The sequence below is a fragment of the Papio anubis genome, chromosome 5 (genome assembly GCF_008728515.1).
Source record: "Papio anubis isolate 15944 chromosome 5, Panubis1.0, whole genome shotgun sequence".
Classification (NCBI taxonomy): Eukaryota; Metazoa; Chordata; class Mammalia; order Primates; family Cercopithecidae; genus Papio; species Papio anubis.
In genome coordinates this window covers 89552537-89572702 of record NC_044980.1, presented here as the reverse complement: position 1 = coordinate 89572702, position 20166 = coordinate 89552537, and the positions used below count along the sequence as shown (strand labels likewise).

The 20166-nt window shown below is 36.9% G+C and overlaps 1 protein-coding gene across 10 annotated transcripts in view; it reads right to left on the bottom strand.

Moving 5' to 3' along the window:
- The window catches only part of CAST (calpastatin), a 111898-nt gene that overhangs the window by 81863 nt on the left and 9869 nt on the right, over positions 1 to 20166 (bottom strand). For all 10 annotated transcript variants that reach the window (XM_017959741.3, XM_017959737.3, XM_017959739.3 and 7 more), the window contains one exon: positions 16371 to 16433. In XM_017959741.3, the coding sequence (XP_017815230.1) occupies positions 16371 to 16433 (63 nt within the window). The remainder of the gene's footprint in view (positions 1 to 16370; positions 16434 to 20166) is intronic.

The following is a 20166-nucleotide window of genomic DNA, read 5'->3' as shown; positions in this document are numbered from 1 at the left end:
AGTCCTTAGAAATTCTACCCTGCCCTGGACAGATCTCTTAGCTTGCTAGATCTGCATATTCACTAACTAGTGATAGGGCTGGATCCACCCTCAGGACAGAATTCATCTACTCACAGTAAGTAGAAACTCTCAAAACAAGCTCATTTATATATGATATTGCATCATCTCTTGCAAGAAGGCATGAAAAGAATTAGTTGCATACTTTTTGGTATATCTATTGTAGTTCAGAGAAAAAAAATTTTACTGAATCAATCAGAACTCGAGTCTTTAAATTTTTCAAAATAACAATGAAGTTCCAAGAGCCAGGCAAAGAGTTGCTGTGTCATTGTCACCTAAAATCTCAGAAAGGGCTCCCTGAGTGAAGCCACATGTTTTACCTTGAGACTTCATGACTCTGTGAAGAAAGGCATCACATTCTCTAGGACAATGGTCCTACCTTATGATTTATATAGCAAGAGTCCTGTTCTACCAAATGCCAGCTATGAGATCTTAGGCAAGTTTCTGAACATTTCTCAACAGTTTTCTGAGTAAGGTGAATAACTCTGCTCATACCACAGAAGGTGATTTTGAGGGTTAAATGAGTTACAACATATCTTGAGGTCTGTGACCCACAGGTTGAAAATCCTGGCTCTAAAGGGAGAGACCCAAAGTCCTTGCCGAGGTAGCAATGGAACAGACTGACCTCTGCAGGACAACTCCAGTGGGTCTGGTTTTTATGCATGAGAAGACTTAGTGGCTGCTGAAAATTTCCTATGAGTTTTACTATATTTTCAGTTATAAAAATAATAACTTCTTATGGGATAGAAAAATATAATTTTTTCCTTAGAACTAGCTCATGATTCTAATAATGGGATACTGTTATATTACTTGGAAACAGTTTGATTTTTTTGAGATTTGCTTTTAAGCTTTGTTAGCTTGGACCAGATCAGCCTTTAGAGTATGTGATATTATGACATAATAAGAAACATATATAGTCACGTGCTGAACAAGAGCGTTTCACTCAACAACAGACTGCATTTTCTGTATATGGAACAGTGGTCCCATAAGATTATAATGGAGCATATACAGAAACTCGATATATGGCACATGATATTGGCATTGTAGGTCAAGTAGGGGAAATGACTAATATTCTGTCATGATGCTGAGACATTTCGTTTTCTATATGAAAAACTATATCTAAATAAAGCTGTATCTACCATCTAGGTTTGTGTAAGTACACTCTGGCATTTCCACAATGATAAAATTGTATAATGACACATTTCTTAGACTTCATGAAATGTATTTTTCAGGATAAAAACGCTCATTAAGATATGTAAGTTTTGACATATTTGTTAAGAATCTACTCCATAACTTAGTAGTTGTCCTACAAAATGGCAAGAAGTATTGTGTTTCTACATGAAAAAACATGCTTTACTTGAAAATAGTGTCTAGAAAAAGATTGTCTTTCAAAAGTGTAGGCAGATTCTCCAACACTAGCAACTATAAAACTGTGACTCTTATTTACAAATGTTCTTTTAATACCATAGCTTAAGTGGCGGCCAAATAAGTACAAATTGCTTTTATTACCAAAAGAAGTATAAATGTGTGCTACTGCAAGTGCAAAGCAGTAAATATGATATGCCGGCTCCAAAAAAACAAACACTAACTAAGTCATAATGAATAAGCCTTATCATTAACTCTTAACATTACATAGAAATTCACATACTGAGGCCAGGTGCAGTGGCTTATGCCTATAATTCTAGCACTTTGGGAGGCCGAGGCAGGTGGATCACCTGAGGTCAGGAGTTTGAGACCAGCCTGGCCAACATGGTGAAACCCCATCTCTACTAAAAATAAAAATTAGCTGGGCATGGTGCGTGCCTGTAATCCCAGCTACTCGGGAGGCTGAGGTAGGAGAATCGCTTGAACCTGGGAGATGGAGGTTGCAGTGAGCCAACATCGCGCCATTGTATTCCAGCCTGGGTGACGGAGCAAGACTCCATCTCAAATAAATAAATAAATACATAAATTCAGATACTAAATGAAATGTCCCATGTTCTAGGGCCATAATAACACCCACTTTGGTGAGCACACTCCAGTGAGTTTTTCGTTGTTGTTGTTGTTGTTTTCTGATTACTCAGTTTTCGTGCGTCATCTCAAGTGGAACCCCTCAAGGTAGTCCAACTCAAGTCTTTTTAGTCCTGACGTTGCTGCACTGACCAGGAGTCAGGAAAACACTACTCTTCTAGGGCTCTGCCTCTGCCTCGCCTCTGCTTCCCTCAGAGCCTCATCTCCTACCTACAAAGGGCCAATAGCTATACCTACATCATGGGAATTGGAATGACTGAACTTGCTATAGAATCTTCTTGAATGAAAAGAGGGCATCACACAAGGAAGAAAGAGGGAAATGAAGAAGTAGAGAAAGGAATAACAAAAAAAAAAAAATGACAACAGAAGTAAGAGAGTCTATGGAGTTGGCCTCCATCTTATAAGGCAGACTTCATAATATAGGTAATTTTATGAGTATCAGATACTAGTTAAAAGCACAGACTCTGGAAAGTGATTTCAATTCTGAGTTCTATTACTAAAAAACTGTGTGGCCTTAGATGGGTTATTTAATCAAGCTGTGCCTCAATTTCCTTATCAGGAGAATGGGGTTGCCATAAGGGGCATGTGTGTGCCCATGTGTGCACACAGGTATTTGCATGTGTATATAATGCCTATGTAAGTGTTAGCTATTTTCATCAAATGATCTCTAGTTCTCTACTACCTTTACAGAAAATCTATAGAAAAAAATGCTTACATTATTCTCTTCCTTTCGTGCCAAATTAGTTCTCTCAAGGACATTAATAATGAATATATTAACTAGAAATACCTACAGTTTAAAACGAGATGCAGAAAAAGGCAATGAAAGATTAAGGAAATTGTTAATGGTAGAATTTCAGACATCAATAAGCCATCTAGGAAACTACTATTACATAGTGTCCCCTAAATATACCTACTTGATAAGATTGTCCCTGCAAGTGTGGGGATGGCGTGTGCATATAAACCTCTTTAAATTGTATGTAACATTTTGGGGGATATTTTTTGTATTCGTACATGTGTGTAGCTTTCAGAGAAAAGATCACAGTTTCATCAGATTCCAAAGAGAACATGAACTAAAAATATTTCAGCATTCTTGCCCTTCAAGTTGTTTTTGTTCTTAAGCCATTATTTTCTGTCTATATTTAACAGGTGCTTTTCTACTCAAACACATGTGTTGTGCCCCCACCCTCACACACAAGCACACAAAACATACACACATATACACACACACATATAGCAGCAGTCGCCTTGCTCTGAAAGTATCTCTTAGGGGCCCCAAAGTAAAAATACTCAAATACACAACACTTCTCTCTTTAAGGTCTAAGCAGACACATGCATGGGTACTTTTCTGGTCATTGCTAAAACACTCTTATCTTACTCTTTTATTATCTATGCTGCTTATTGTTCTTTTTCTTCTGGTTTAAAAAATACATTTAAGATAAAGAAAAAGTAGGAAGAAGAAATAATAATTACTTAAAATCCTGTCATCCAAGACAACTAACTTCAGTTTTTCCCTATTTTTATACAAATACAAAAATATGCACAAGATAACATATTATAAGTATATGAATGGAATTGTAATCTTACATTTAGAAAGATTTTTACCTAACGTAAGCATTTCGCCTGTCATTAAATGTTTTTCAAAACATAGTATTAAAAATGCCATTGTCAGTACATCAGTGCCATGATTTTACTTTACTTCCGTACAGGTGTTTCCTTCTTAGTTTGTTATTATAAATAAAGCTATGATAAATATCCATGAATGTAAGTAAGTAAGTCATCATGTACACCTCTGATTATATACTTTGAATACATTCCTAGAATTGGAATCTCTGGGTCAAAAAGGCTTTTATTTATGACGCAGTCACTTGTTCCACATTTCTAAATATAATTTGTTTTAACTAAAGGAAAAGTGTAATCATATTTCTAACATTTTCAAAATTATTGGTGTTTTATTATTCAAAGAAAATTTATATATAAAGTCAAGACCAAACATTTTATCAAAACACACAAACACCCTAACATATACTCACTGAGAAAGAAAAAGTCAACAATGTGTGATCACTGCTGAGCCAAGAAATATATTTTTCAATAATTTTTTAACACTGTACCACAGCAAGGAATTACCTACTTTTAACCACTGGGTGTCTCCTGAACTATAAGGTTAACACTCAGGCAGATAGCACTGTATCACATCTTAACAAATGTCTAACCTTTCTTACTGGCAGCTGGTAGTAAGAATCCTCACTATCTTTTAAATTCACTAGTCATTCAGCTTTCAATTTCACTAGTGAAATAAGTATATTGTATCAGACTTTACTGAGTCTACTTGCTGTAGTAAGAAAGTAAACAGGAAAAAAAAGTGAGAAAATTATATTCAGAGAATCAATTTTTATCCCAAGTACTAAGTGAAACCAAAAATGGAATGTGATTATAAGATTGTTTTAGCTTTCAGTTTCCTATAAATAGTTTTCTTCAAAATTGTAGATTTCAGATTTTAGAGTGATATATTTCTAGAATGTTACTAAAGTCCAAAAATTCTGGTGCTTAAGCTCGAATTAGATCCTTTAGGAATGAGAGGCTTGATGTGCAAAAGAGAGAGCCCAGAAATGCCAACTTTAATGTGAATAACAAACTAGGAGGTCTAGAATCGTAATGATTAAGATAAATAAATTTTTAGAATTCACTTGTTAGTTCTTTCCAAACAACATCTTTCTTATTTGATGTTTCTTAATTAATCAATGAATTCATTTACCAATAAACAACTGGCAGAGAACAGTACCAAACAGTCTGAGACATCTATAACATGTGAAGCATCTCAGTCACACTGACAAAGATTCTCTCCTTGACTAAACTCTAATCAGGCTCCTCTGAGCTCTTTTTCAATTAGGCCTCATTGTTGGACTTCCATGTTCATCTCTGCACTATCCACTCTTACCAAGAATACTGCTACGTTACTTTAGTTAGAATCCTCCATTCTTGATATCCAATAAAGTCCCCTCACCCTCCACCACTGATCACCCACTTGCCTTAAGCAAGAATCCTATAGGTCACTTTTCCCAGAATCCGCCTTATCCCTGATGTTTCCTCTTAATTTTCCATCCACCGATCCCTGACCCTACTCCTGGCTACAAATCCCTTCTTTTCTTCATTATATTTGGAGTTAAATATTACCAAAGCTTTGAAAAACTATAATAGAATGCACTATTTGAGAATGACGTGCATAGAATTAGATTTTTAAAATTAAGGGTGGCTATGGAGTCAATTTTTACAAAAACCCTCTTGGAAAAACCAGCCACTCCTATAATCTCTCCTTCCTTAATGCAAAATTCCCTTGCAGTGGTCCCTACACCTAGAGCAATGGTCTGGAATGAAGTCTGCCTTACTATTGTTCAACAAGTATCATGAATATTACAAAACTTATCTCTGTTTGTGTAAGTAAACACTGACTTCAACTTCATTTTCATTTATTTATCTGCTGCTCTTTACATAAATCTACATACACTGGAAGAAGAGTCTTCTATGCAAAATCTCCACATACTCAGCACCCTCTCAATCGTAATCATAGTACAATGGAAACCTTCTGTTACTCCACAAAAACAGCTTGGGAGAGAACTGATATTATCCCAGTCCCCAATCAGGACCTTATCTCAGCCCCTGCCCCTCTGGAAATATCAGCATTTCAGCCCTGCTGACCCTCCACCACTTCCTGCACCCCCTACACTGACACAGGGAGCACCCAGCTTCCTCTACCCCTTTGCTCGCTGCTTCAACTTGAGTTATTCTTCCCACTCCCTACATGTAGGCATTTATCAACACTTGATTTTAGTTTCTCTCTCTTCTCTCTCTACACTCTTTTCTTCAATAATTTCAACCAGGAATTTTGGTAGTGAAATTTAGAGACAGAGATGGAATGGGAGCTTGAGCAATTTCAAGGGAATTGCTTTAAAACGGTTTATGATGAAGACTGAGCTAATATGTAGTCTAAAGAGGAGCCGTGAAATAAACAGTAAAAAATTAAAAAGAACAATCAAAAGCTCTAAAGGACAAGATCCTGGGAGAAGTGGGAAGAAATAGGATCAATAACCGGTCCCTCCAACCAAAGCCTCCCACACGGTCCACCAACTCTGAGACTGCAACTCTCTTAGTGTGCTCTACTGTATTGCCACAACATGGCAGAGTGAGTTGATCGGGGGAAAAAGAGGGGTCATTTTAAAAAGAAAAAAAAAAGAAAAAAGAAAAAAAAAAAGAAATAAAGAAAGAAATGTTTATGTGTGCTAGGCACCATGCTATGCACTCCACAAGAATTATTTCAGTGTTACTCAAAATGTGCTCAAAACACCACTGGCATAAGAGAAGAATCACGTGGAGTGACTGGCAAAAATACTGATTCCTTGGTCCCACCTTAGATCTATATCAGTCTCTGGAGATGGAGCCTAGGAGTCCGAATTTCTCATACCACCCCCAGGTGATTCTTAGGCACATAAAAAGTTGATAATCACTGCATTATCTCATGTCATATCCTGAAAAATGAGAAACAGAGAGTTTTAAATTTGTTCTGGTACTAATACAATGTTCTACACATTTACTAAGCATTCTGTAATGATGATACTTGAAAATAAAAGACTTTGTGAGGTCAATTTGCCATGAGGTTTTGCTTTCACACATGAACTATTTTTTAATGCACAAGCCATTATGTGTTGTGTCATATGGAAAAATAATATTGATATTACAATAAGAATCATACATATTCAGTCCTTAGATAAGACAGGTATCTTGCTACGGGTATTGGTTATTGTACCTTTTGAACCAGTCATCCCAATATTTTTGAGAAGCTAAGAAAGTCTAAAGAATAAAAAAATTAACTATAAACATGATATTTCTGGAATAATATTTAATCCATCTGTCCATGAGGTTTCTAGTGCTTATGATGTGCTGAAGTGAACTGAATATCCATTCAATTCCATCAATATTTTGTTAGTATTTTATTCTGATTCCAAATGCAATAAAGTATAATCTTTTCAGAGACAATTTGATGGGACCTAAGATCTTAGATAGGTTCAGCTCATAAATCTAAAATAAGATAATGAAGGGTATATTATTGTTGCATGCTATAATGTTGGTATATTTATATATTCTCTCATAGAGGCAAAGTGCTCAGTTGTTTTTTTTAATACCATTTACTATCCAATGATACATTTTGTATATCACAGATTCTTAATTTAAAGGCACATTATTTTCATATTCTTTTTACAAAGTACATCCTTAGGTTCTGATAAAACAGCTCATTGAATAGTGATGCATAGGGTCTCGCATGGTGGCTCACGCCTGTAATCCCAGCACTTTGGTAGTCCAAGGCGGACAGATCACCTGAGGTCAGGAGTTCGAGACTATCCTGGGTAACATGGCGAAACCCTGTCTCTACTAAAAATATTTTTTAAAAAATTAGCTGGGCATGGTGGCATGCACCTATAGTCCCAGCTACTTGGGAGGGTAAGGCAGGAGAATTGCTTGAACCCAGGAGGCAGAGTTTGCAGTGAGCCAAGATTGCGTCACTGCACTCCAGCCTGGGCTATAAAGTGAGACTATCTGAAAAAAAAAAAGATAGTGATGCAGAGGTCTTTAGTTCTAGCTATTGGCATATGTTTCTGCCTGTTGCATGTAGTTGGTTTTATAACAAAAGTGCTACTGAAGTTAATAAACTATCAAACTTCCCTCATTTTTCAATGGGAAGATGCTGTGATATATAATCAACCAAAGAATTTGAGCCCTGCCCCATCCCCTAGGTAGACATCAATACGAGACTCACCTTTATTGCCAAACAAGTTCTCTTTACTGACCTAATAATAATAATAAAGTAATGCCAATAATAATAATAACAATAACAGGAGCTAAGATTTAAAGAGCACCTCCTATGTCCCAGGAACTGTTCTAGACACTACATATGGATGGTCTCATTGTTCTTCACATTGACTCTTATGTAAGAACTATTATTATCCTCATTTTATAGATAAGGAATGTGCCCTTAGTGAGGCAAAGTAACCTGCCTAAAGACACAGGGCTAGGAATTAGCAGAGCTGGGAATTAAATCCAGGCACTGGACTCTAAACCCTACACTCGGAAAGTATCATATGCTGCTTCCACAGAAACCACAGATCAATAGCAGGTTAACTGAGCTGTGAGTGTGGCTCTTCAAAGCTTTCACAGCAGATGAGAAAGAAGATGCTCTCACTGTGGTCTCAGAATGGCACAGAGTTTTTGTCCTGAATTTTGTAAATTTTCTAAATTTCTCTCAGAATTCAAACTGAATTTGTACCTTAGGATAAACAGATTGCTTTAATGTCTATATAATGCCTGGAGTTTTAATTGTAGCTTTGAACTTAAATTCACCCAGTGCTCATGAAAACCTATCTGACACATTCCACATAGGAAAATAATTCTAATATCTATGTAAGTAAGTTTTGCTCATAGGAAAACAAGCAGTGACAAACATTATTTCATGATGACTTACAGAGAAAGACAAATGTACCAGGACCATACAGAGAAATCCCACAAAAGAGGTGATGCAAATGCCCTGGGATGATTAATCATCTCTTACTAATAATCCTCCTGCCCCTCTGTTAAAACTCCTGAGGGGCTGAATGATACGCAGAACAGAGTTTAAAGTGAGAAGCCATTTCACAGGTTGCACTCAAAGCAAACTAGAATAGAGGAGCTTGATTCAAAAAGCTGAACACTGTCATTATGAGCCAATTCCAAGAATTCCTAGTATAAAATATTCTCTCTAGAAGTTTCTATTTTTTCATTTTCTCATAGAAGAGAGCAGAACTTAACTAAACACTAAAGGAAGCCCACCAAATGCCAAAAATCTAGGCAGAATCTCCATCCTAATCAAGCCAATGGAACTATATTGAAAAACACAATGGGTGAACCACTTGTGTCATGCATCTGAAACGAGCAAGCTTACATCCCTGAAAGACTCCCTCTCTCCTGAATGCTCAGACTTCACACAAATGTAGACATCTAGAAAACCTAGCAGTCAAACCTCTTTGGTAGGAGTCCTCCTCATGAGGCAACCTATCTTTATTCCCCATTAGTGCCTCTCTTTCTAACCCAAGTCAAAGGTTCCAAATTATGGAAACCAACTAACTAGAAATCTGGTGGGTTCAGTAGAGTGGGCAGGGCGTGGGAGGATGGGTTGTGCGCAGGGTGTGGCAGTAGGAATGCTGTACCTGGGGGAGTAGTTGTCCTAAGTACAAAGTGGCCTTCTTGGGGATGGAGGTAAAAAGAGCCCCATTAGCAGTCCATGCTAAAAAATGGAGCTCTTCCCTGCATCTCATTTCATACAGTGGATGTTCTGTAATGAATGAAAGTCCACTAGGTAGTGGGGATTTTACCAGCATTGTGCATATTCACCTGCCCAACAGCTATAGACCTGAGGAGATTTAGTTAGCATGGACATGAACAGAAAGCAGGGCTAAGAACGACGTGCTCATCACAGCGGACAAACTCTAGGAGTAGGTCAAGCTCTCCTTAAAAATAAGTCAAAAAAAAAAAAATGAGTCACCAGAAATAAATTTTGCCTCTCAAAACCATCAGAGAGAAAGGCAGAGGGCACCATTACCCTGAAGACTGAAAAAGACAGATCTCATAAGATGATACAGGTTAAGAAGAAAATTCAGACCCAAGTGTGCATCCTTGATAGGAAACAAGATGGTATTACCTTCATGAAATGGAGTAAAGAGCTACAGATTGAGATGGAAAGATAATGGAGTGAGACAAAGAGATAAGAGAGGATAAGAAGGGGGCACAAAGAAACCAAAACCCAAAACCAAAATTTGAACCTGTATTAGAAGTTTCAAAGAGCAGAATTTAGAAATAAAATATGTGGCGGGCAAACTTCAGAAACTCTTCCAGAGTGCAAAGGTAGATGTCAACAAAAGAAAATTGTGAGGCAGATGATTAGTGAATGTTAATGTCAGAATTACAGTAGTCTCTCTTATCTGCAGGGGATATATTCGAAGATCCCCAGTGGATGCCTGAGACTGCAAATAGTACTGAGCCCTGTACTCACTATGGTTTTTCCTATACATACGTACCTATAATAAAGTTTAATTTCTAAAATACGCACAGTAAGAGATTAATAACAATAACTAATACTAAAATATAACAACTATAGCAATATACTGTAATAAAAGTTATGTAGATGGGGTCTCTCTCTCTCTCTCTCAAAATATCTCATTGTATTGTACCGTGGATAACTGAAATCATGAAAAGTGAAACAGTTGATAAAGAGGAACTATTGAATATGTATGTTTAAGAAGAAACAAGGGAAACTGAAATAAGAGCAATAATTAAAGAAATAACTAAATAACAGACATTCCAAGACAAATTCATATAGAAAAACACATATTAATATACAGGCACATCCTGGCAGTATTTTTAAATTGTAAAAACAAAAGAAAAAAAATCTTGCACCAAGGTGAGAAAAATAAGCTTCCTAAAAAGTAAGTCAAAAGTAGGCTGCCTCAGACATCTCTGTAGCACAAAAAGCCAGAAAACCATGAAGCAATAGATACAGAATTTTGAGGAACAAAACTGTGACCCGAGAATGTTGTACAATTTTGCATTGATTGACTTCCTTGTGTGTCGCCAACGAGAAAACATGCTTACATTCACGCACACTCAGAAAATCATCATTGTGCTCCCTTCCTGAAAAAATTATCTTAGAAAATAATCAATGAAACAATAAATGAAAATTTCAAATGAAAAAATGGGGAAACCACAGTTGAAAAGAATCTTGTAACTTCCCAGAGTCAGTTTAGCCTCCCAAGTCAGACACCCAGTGCGAGCCTCTGGTGGCCACTTGGGGCTGGATCTCCTGGTGAGCCAGGCATGACTGCCTCAGTGCAGCTTTTCAGCTTAGCTTTTCTTGGCACTAAGAGATGAGCTTGTGCAGCCACAATCAACTCCCCACAATTAATATGAACTCTCTTGTCATGACACATAAAATAATGTTAAAATAATGTTTTCTGCAGTACTCTTCTAGAACTTGCTAATGACAGCTAAATCACTTGTGGGAACACTGTCACAAATTACTTCTTGAATAAGAAGTAAATTTCTCCCCCCTTCAAAAACAGAGCACAAAATAATGACCATTAAATGCCATATTGAATGCCAAGGTACTTGAATAATAGTTTTCTATATACTTAAATGCCACACACATTGGTGGGTCTTTTTTTAATTGGAAAAGATTTATCTATCACAAAGCACATGATTTACCATTTTCAGACTATAATGATGTTCCTTTGCTATTTCTGCTTAAAAATCAAGATATGCAGCATTTCACTAAACAAAATATGCATACACAGAAAAAAGATGCAGGAAAATACACCAAGATGTATATCGTGCCCATCTCTTTAGGTGCTGGAATCCTAGATGAAGGTGTTTATTTTCCATTTTTCTTTTTTCTTTTTTGACACAGAGTCTCGCTCTGTTGCCCAGGCTGGAGTGCAGTGGTGCAATCTCAGCTCACTGCAACCTCTGCTCCCAGGTTCAAGCAATTCTCCTGCCTCAGCCTCCCAAATAGCTGGGACTACAGGCGCCCACCACCATGCCCGGCTAATTTTTGCATTTTTAGTAGAGTCAGGGTTTCACCATATTGGCCAGGCTGGTTTCGAACTCCTGACCTGCTGATCTGCCTGCCTCAGCCTCCCAAAGTGCTGGGATTACAGGCGTGAGCCACCACACCTGGCCAAGGGTGTTTATTTTCTTTAAATTCTCTGGTACTTTCTAAATGTTTTTCAATAATTATATTTTAGCTGCACAATCATTAAAAAGTACTAAAATTGGCATATATAATAATTATAAATACATGACATCATGATAATTTAAGAATATACACACAATTTTAGAGCAGTAGTTAGTTAACTAAGTGGTAAGACTCACGGTAATATTGTTTTTCACAAGTATGTATCACTTTTGTGATGAAAAAAAGTCTAACTTTATTAAAAGAAAAAAGTTTAAAAAACGTTTGAGTCATTCAACATTGAATTCGTGCATTTTAGAAGGAAGAAAGGTAAATACTGAGGAAAAGCATGCCACCAATGCCATTAGAGTAAGGAAAATGTAACAAACATCTTTTCCTTCAAGGCAGAATTTGCATTCTCTTTCATGTCTTCTTTCCTTTACTCATAAAAATAAATCCATTGTTAAATGTGAAGCTTTTAAAATTGGCTCTCTGAGATCATGCCTGTTTTATACTTTAAATTCCATTTCCCAAGACTTTACTGAAATATGTTGCCAAAAGATTCACACTCCCCCAGTGTGGCCAGATGCTTCAGTTACATCCTTTAAATAGATTTGATTGCAGGTTTGAAAAGACTTATTTGTTCTACTGTATTTAAAGTTGCTGATGTTAAGTGTTTTCATTTTCCTTTTTCCTCCTCTCTGGTTACTTTATCTTTGGTTTGTTAGTCCATGCAACTTTTGGCCCTATAATTCATCTCCATCTGAGAAAAAATTGAAAACTTTGTAACAATTGGTATAAACAAGCAAACATAAATAAATTCTCACAGACACTTACCTTACCCTGTCCTCAAGTATTTGTACTTCAAATGCAGCATGACAAATGATATACTAGTTTCAACATTCTATTAAAATTGCTGTAGGTAGCTTGGTGTGGTGGCTCACACCTGTAATCCCAGCACTTTGGGAGGTGGGAAGATTACTTGAGCCTGGGGAGGTCAAAGCTGCAGGGAGCCATGATCATGCTACTGCACTCCAGCATGGGCAACAGAGTAAGACCCCATCTCCAAAAAATAAAAATAAAAATAAAATTGCTGCAGGTATCTTAGGATCACTTAAAGGTTGTGTTGGGGTAATATTCCGAAGAAAAACAACTATTGACAAATAGCAAGGGAGAAAGAGCTCTGAAATTCACATGGCTATATTCATCTCCATGTCTGTTTTGTTTTGTTTGTTTGTTTGTTTGTTTGTTTGAGACAGAGTCTTGCTCTGTCGCCCAGGCTGGAGTGTAGTGACACAATCTCGGCTCACTGTAACCTCAACCTCCTGGGTTCAAGCGATTCTCTTGCCTCAGCCTCCCGAGTAGCTGGAACTATGGGTGCATGCCACCATGCCTGGCAAATTTTTTTTTTTTTGGTATTTTTAGTAGAGACAGGGTTTCACTATGTTAGCAAGGATGGTCTCGATCCCCTGACCTTGTGATCCGCCCGCCTCAGCATCCCAAAGTGCTGATTACAGGCATGAGCCAACGCACCTGGCCCTCCATGTATTTTTACGTATGGCAATATAGTGGTGGTTCTCACCTAACTCTCATCAATTTTTTCTTCTGGTTATGTCCTCCCAAAGTCCTCCTCTGTGCCCTTTTCTGGCATCTCTAATTGAAATGCAGCAGAATAATAAAAAGAGAAGAAAAAATTGTGAAGAAGTACCCCTAACATAGAAAGCAAATTTTCAAACTGATTTTGTTTCAAAGACCCTGATTTGTCCTCAGAGGACTAACCAGTATATTTCCATATGCTTGGGGACGGTAAGTTATTTAACATGTCAGGTACATGCCAGTTTGAAAATGGATTACTAAAATCCAAACTAAGCTTCTTAATCTCACGTTTTGGTCAACAGAGCAGTAGGTAAGAAAATATTTGGGAGAAATAATCAGTTTCAGGAAGTCTTTCTCTGGTAATTTTGAGAAGAAAGGGGATGGCAATAAACTGTGGATGGTAGGCAGGACAGATAACAAATTCAGATTGCTCATGGTTTTATAGTCGTGAACATCAAGGCTAACATAATGCCTAAAGTGGGACAGTTTCCTCGAACTGTCTCCAGGACACAGTATCTCATCAATGACTTATTCGCATATAACATAAAGAACGAGGCCCTTTGAGGCAGACCATTTTGGAAACATACCCTGACTACCAAGTATACCCACCCCCATGCTTGGCCACCTTAACAAATACATACGGGCAGAATTTAAGGAGAGAGAAGAGCTCTAGGAACCTCTTCCAGTTTTGAACGCTGCCCAATTCACAAATCATTCTTTGCTCTAACAAATTCTGTTAAATTTATTTTGTCTGAAGCCATGATTTAAGCTATGGGGACAGAGCAAAGTCTCTATCCCCTTTTTGCTTCTGCTGGTTGGGACAGAGTCAAAACACTGATTATGTCCAGGCTCTGGCACAAGGGCAGGAGTCATGAATGTGAATTTACCAGAAATATAATAAAACAATGTCAGAATTGCTATGCCAATAAGGAGAAGAAAAATTCCCTGTTCCTTCATTAAAGTAGAAGTTCAGCCTTTCAATGTTTTAAATCAAAGTCAGGTCTACCTCTTATAACTGGGCTTCTTAACAGTGTTTTCCTTTCTAAACCTTTTATAAATATGGAGATGACAGACATTATAATCCAGATATTAAAGAGTTAACTATGTGCCATCACTTGTTACATACCAATAATGGCGGTACATCCTGTATATCCAAGCTGTAATATTAAGTTTCCAAGTTACAATTGGCAAGAATGACCAAATTAGTATTGGCTTTGTATCCACTTGACCATATTGGAAAAGAAAACTTCCTTTTTGGGCAAATAACCTTGATTAACATTAATAAAGAGTAACATCCAAAAACATTATTTACTGGTCTGGAGAATAAAGGAACACTATGGTTTTCAATCAGGAAGTGTTCAATATTTGCTCAATATTAATTTGATAGATAACCTATCAGAAAATATATTTAAAGGGTAGGGTTGATAAATGAGTTAAATGACACTAGGTAGATTTTCTTTTCTTTTCCTCTTTTTTTTTTTTTTTTTTTTTAGACGGAGTCTCGTTCTATCGCCCAGCTGGAGTGCAGTGGCGCGATTTCAGCTCACTGCAACCTCTGCCTCCCAGGTTCACGCGATTCTCCTGCCTCAGCCTCCCGAGTAGCTGGAATTACAGGCGCACAGCACCACACCCGGCTAATTTTCCATATTTTTAGTAAAGACGGGGTTTCACTATGTTGGCCAGACTGGTCTTGAACTCCTGACCTCACGATCTGCCCACCTCAGCCTCCCAAAGTGCTGGGATTACAGGCGTGAGCCACCCCACCCGTCTGACACTAGGTGGTAGATTTACATGCTGGGAAAAGGAAAAAATTGTATGTTTTTTTTTTTTAAATGGAAATGTATCTTTTATTAATTTAACCAGGAAACAGGATGAAATCTTAATATGTTTACTTCTACTTTCTATTTTTAAAGAATCATTTGCCTTTCATGGCTATAAAAAATTCACTAAAAACTTGTTTGTAAGAAACAATCTAAATTACATTTTCATGGGTACTGGTAATGAAAACAATGGTAGAAAATGGAGGCATAAACTTTAGTACAGAATGCATAGCAGGTTCTAGCCATAACAGCCTCCTTACATATTGACTATTTTGAAACTGCAGAAAATAAGCAGAAAGAAGAACTAAATTTCAGAAAAACACCTGATTAAGTTGATAATATAGAGAAAAATCAAATGATCACTTGATGTTTTCTAAATTTCCATATACCTTTTAGAACCTGGCTATATGACGTTTACAAGTAAGAAACGACTCAATTTCTACTGGATAAAGATGAATATATTATCCAGTTATACTGAGATTTAACACATAAAGCGCAGGTAAAGGAAGGCAAATCTTGTACACTTTGGAAGGGCAGAAATTTCACATGACCCTTCCGTAGAGAAGTAGGTCATTCTTAACAGTGCAAAGAATGGTATGTCATTCAGTGAAAGAGGATACAGCCTCAAAGAAAACCCATCTCAAAGTGGGGAGATTTGGTTTTACTAGTTTTCCATAGAATCTATGCAAATTAAATAGTTATCTCTTCCTTTTGTTTATGAATCTGAAGGACTGGTTAATCTGGCTTTCCCTGTCCTCCTTGCATGGCTTATGTTACCAAAAAAAAAAGATTTTTCTTTCTACTACAGCATGTGTTTTCCCTTCTACACTTGACATGTTCATCAACAAAACAATTGGGATTCACCAATTCCTATAGGGAAAACATCCTAAACAATAGTACCTTTAGTAATAGTTCTATTACTAAAGGGAAAGTATTCATACAAGCTCTATTCCCAGGAACAACTTTTTTAATTGATTTTAAGTGATTTCCCTCTATATTCTTGAATCAAAACTTGGTTAAATCAAAATTTCCCAATATTAAGCAAAGCAGAAGCTCTTCGCTACATCATTATTTAATATTTCAAGGCATATTTCACAGTTTAAAAGCAAGAGAAAAAGAAAGCCCAGTATTGTGGAAATTACCTCATCTGATCCTTTCTTTTCTCCTGGTTTGGAAGGCGATTCACTGGTTTTTTCACTGACATGCTATAAAAAGGTAAAAAATAATGCTTAATAAAGGAAGATGACACAGATGATAGTAACTTTAATCCCCAAAGGTTAAATGCATACCTTTTTTTTTTTTTTTTTTAAAAAGGACCACTTTAATCTTCGTCCTGAGAATGCTGGTAATTCACACTAATGTAGGTGGCTTTCAAAAATCAAGGGATGCTACAGACATTCATTTGGGATCCAGAAGGTCAGTCTGTAATTAACTAGATGCAGAGCTGATGGTGATGCCAAGGCGGCATCTTATCTCCTAAAAATTGCCTCACGAATTTTAAGCTCAAGTTTTCAGCATGGTAGACATCTCATTCATCAAGGAGATGAGATCTCTAACAACCATGTTTCATCTGAAGCCATACTTAAGGCTCAGTTCAGCAGGGACTCAGGAGTCCTCCAAGGGAATTCCCTAGAGTTCTTCCGCGTATTCACCAATGCAGAAAGATAAAACCTGAAGGACAAAGACCATACCTGCAACTTCTTCTATGTATTATGGCTTTAAGATTTCGTTATGTCTATAAACAGAATTATTTTTCTTACTAGGACACCGAGGATAAATGCAATTTTTAAAAGTGTTATTTTATTTTTAATTAACACATAACAATGGTACATATTTACGGGGTACAAGGTGATGTTTTGAATGTACATTGGGTAATGATCAAATCAGGGTAATTACTAAATCTATTGCCTCAAATATTCATCATTTCTTTGTGGTGAGGACTTTCAAATCCTAGTTATTTTGAAGCATATAATACATTACTGTTAACTATAGTCACCCTACTGTGCAATAGAACAACAGATCTTATTCCTCGTAACTAACTGTCTTTATACCCATTGATCAAACTCTCCCTAATGCAAATATTTTTACGTGGGGCATAAAAGCTTCAAGTAGCTTACATATTCATTTGTTTTGGCGATAAGGTAAAATAAGCCAAACTTCACTGAAATTGTTTGAGAAATGAAAAAATAGTTGTATGTTCCTGAATAGGGGTTACAAACAATTATTTCATTTCTGTCACACTGTGGGATGTTCAAGAAAGTGGGAAAAGGGAGCCAAATATGAAAAAACAAAAGCTTACTATTGGATTCAATCCTAATCACCCTCAATTGAATCAAAATATAAGATGCTATTATGTTCCCTAAAGCAGAATAATAACCTGGATATGTAGGTCAGTGAAATTATTTGAATTAAGAAGAATGATAATAATAACAATTTATATTATTATATACAAGGCACTTCCATATAGTCTTATTTGATACAAAAAAAGAAGCTCATGTTGTTTTATAAATGAGAAAACTAAGAATAATAGTGATTTGATGGTGTTTACACGGAAACATAACTGGTAAATGGGAAAAGGTCACAAAACAGCCTTTCTGACTAAAATCTGTTGTTTGCCATTAGAACATGCTAAATGGAATTAGATAATGTTTTCTTTTTTTTTTAAATTTATTATTATTATTATACTTTAAGTTCTAGGGTACATGTGCATAACGTGCAAGTTTGTTATATATGTATACTTGTGCCATGTTGGTGTGCTGCACCCATCAACTCGTCAGCACCCATCAACTCGTCATTTACACCAGGTATAACTCCCAGTGCAATCCCTCCCCCCTCCCCCCTCCCCATGATAGGCCCCAGTGTGTGATGTTCCCCTTCCCGAGTCCAAGTGATCTCATTGTTCAGTTGCCACCTATGAGTGAGATAATGTTTTCTTTAATCATATCAACAGATACGCTACTAAAAATTGCCAAGGAATACCAGAACCTGTGGCTGAACTCCTTTCTTAATAGTGTTTTGTATGAACAACTAGCCATAAGGCACATTCATGAATGTACAATTCTTACCCAGAAGAAACACTCTCATAGATTAGTGATTGGAATCCCACTGAAAAGCAGCCAGGGTGCAATAGCTTGGTGAAACCCTCTACAGGGCTTCTTTTTCCTATACATCCTAGTCAAGGGTTTGTTTATACATAGCTGAGGGCAATCAGTCTTGAATAATTAAATGAATCTTTTAAAAATGAACCATTTTAAAGCCCACTTAGATATCATGGCTATATGGCAATTGATAAATATTAGAATAATTGGTGAGAAAAAATTTGTAAAAGCCAGACTTGAGGGGGAAATATTACTTATCTCTGTTAAAGTAAATAAGGGGGCCATTAGCCTGAGGTAGTCTCTGTCCTCAGATACCTTACTAAGCACACTGAAACTTAACTTGAAGGCATTTCTTGTAAATGGCTTAAAACAAAACAAAAATGAGCCTCAGCCAATCATAACCAGCCAACCAGCTGACTGGTTGTATAACTACAAACCTCTCATCAGGCCATACCTAAATAAGGCAAATGCCTAGTTGTAGCCAATCAAGTAATTTCTTCGCTTTGCTTCCACATGCAGCTATAAAAGCTTGCTGCTCTTGCTGCTGGAGTGTACTGAGCTCTCTGAACCACTTTTCATTTTCAGTACTGCCCAATTCATAAATCATCCTTTGCTCAAATAAGCTCTGTTAAATTTGCCTAAAAGTTTTCTTTAAACATCTCTAAAAAACTCATTCTACAAAGACAGAGATTACTAAATCTGTCTCCCTCCAGAACTGGCAATTTTAGAACCATGATACCACATTCATAATCTGTAATTCATATTTTTTCAGATTACATAATATAAGTAATAACAATAATAGCCACTGTTTTATTGGGTGTTTACTATTTTGAGTGCCTCATTTACTTGTCAAGAGATTTTACAAACGAAAAAACTTTAAAAGGTGACTTGCTCTTGTCTGGTACAAGGTTCCATGCTCTCCGCAGGGTCTCACTCTGCTTTCTGCTCATGTGGCAAATATATATCATAATTTATTACCCCACAGTAAATGCATGTACAGCCTTTTCTCCCTTAAAATAGTAACTTAAAATAACAACTTTAAAATTATGTACTATAAGCATTGTTATTTTTTGACTTCAAAAGAAAAAGTTGCTCACAATAGAAAGCTATTTTAAAATACACAAAAGTATAATGACATAAATAAAAATCACTTATAATAAAAGGCCAACGTTTTTAGAACTTCATGAATTATATTTTTCCAGTTTTTTTTCTTTTCTTCTCTTTTTTGAGACTGAGTCTCACTCTGTTACCCAGGCTGGAGAGCAGTGGTGCGATCTCGGCCCACTGCAACATCCACCTTCTGAGCTCGAGCTATTCTTGTGCCTCAACCTCCCAAGTAGCTGGGATTACAGGCATGCACCACCATATCCGGCTAATTTTTATATTTTTAGTAGAGATGGGGTTTCGCCCATCTCTGTTGGTCAGGCTGGTCTCGAACTCCTGACGTCAGGTGATTCACCTGCCTCGGCCTCCCAAAGTGTTGGGATTACAGGTGTGAGCCACCGCTCCTGGCCCAGTTCCTATTTTAAGCCCAGCTATTTATCGTGAAAAATTTCCAACAGACAGAAAAGTTGAAAGAATAATACAATGAATGCACATATTCCCCCCATTCAGATTTCAACAACGATTAACATTGTTGCCACATTTTGCCGTTTGCATACACACAGGCATACATACAGACACACACACACAGAGACACAGAGAGAGAGAGAGAGAGAGAGAGAGAGAGAGAGGGAACAAGAGGGCGCTACATGTTTTTATATACCTGTATTGGAAAGTAAATTACAGATATCCTGAACTTTTAACCCTAAACTTTTCACCATGCATCTCCTTAAATTTG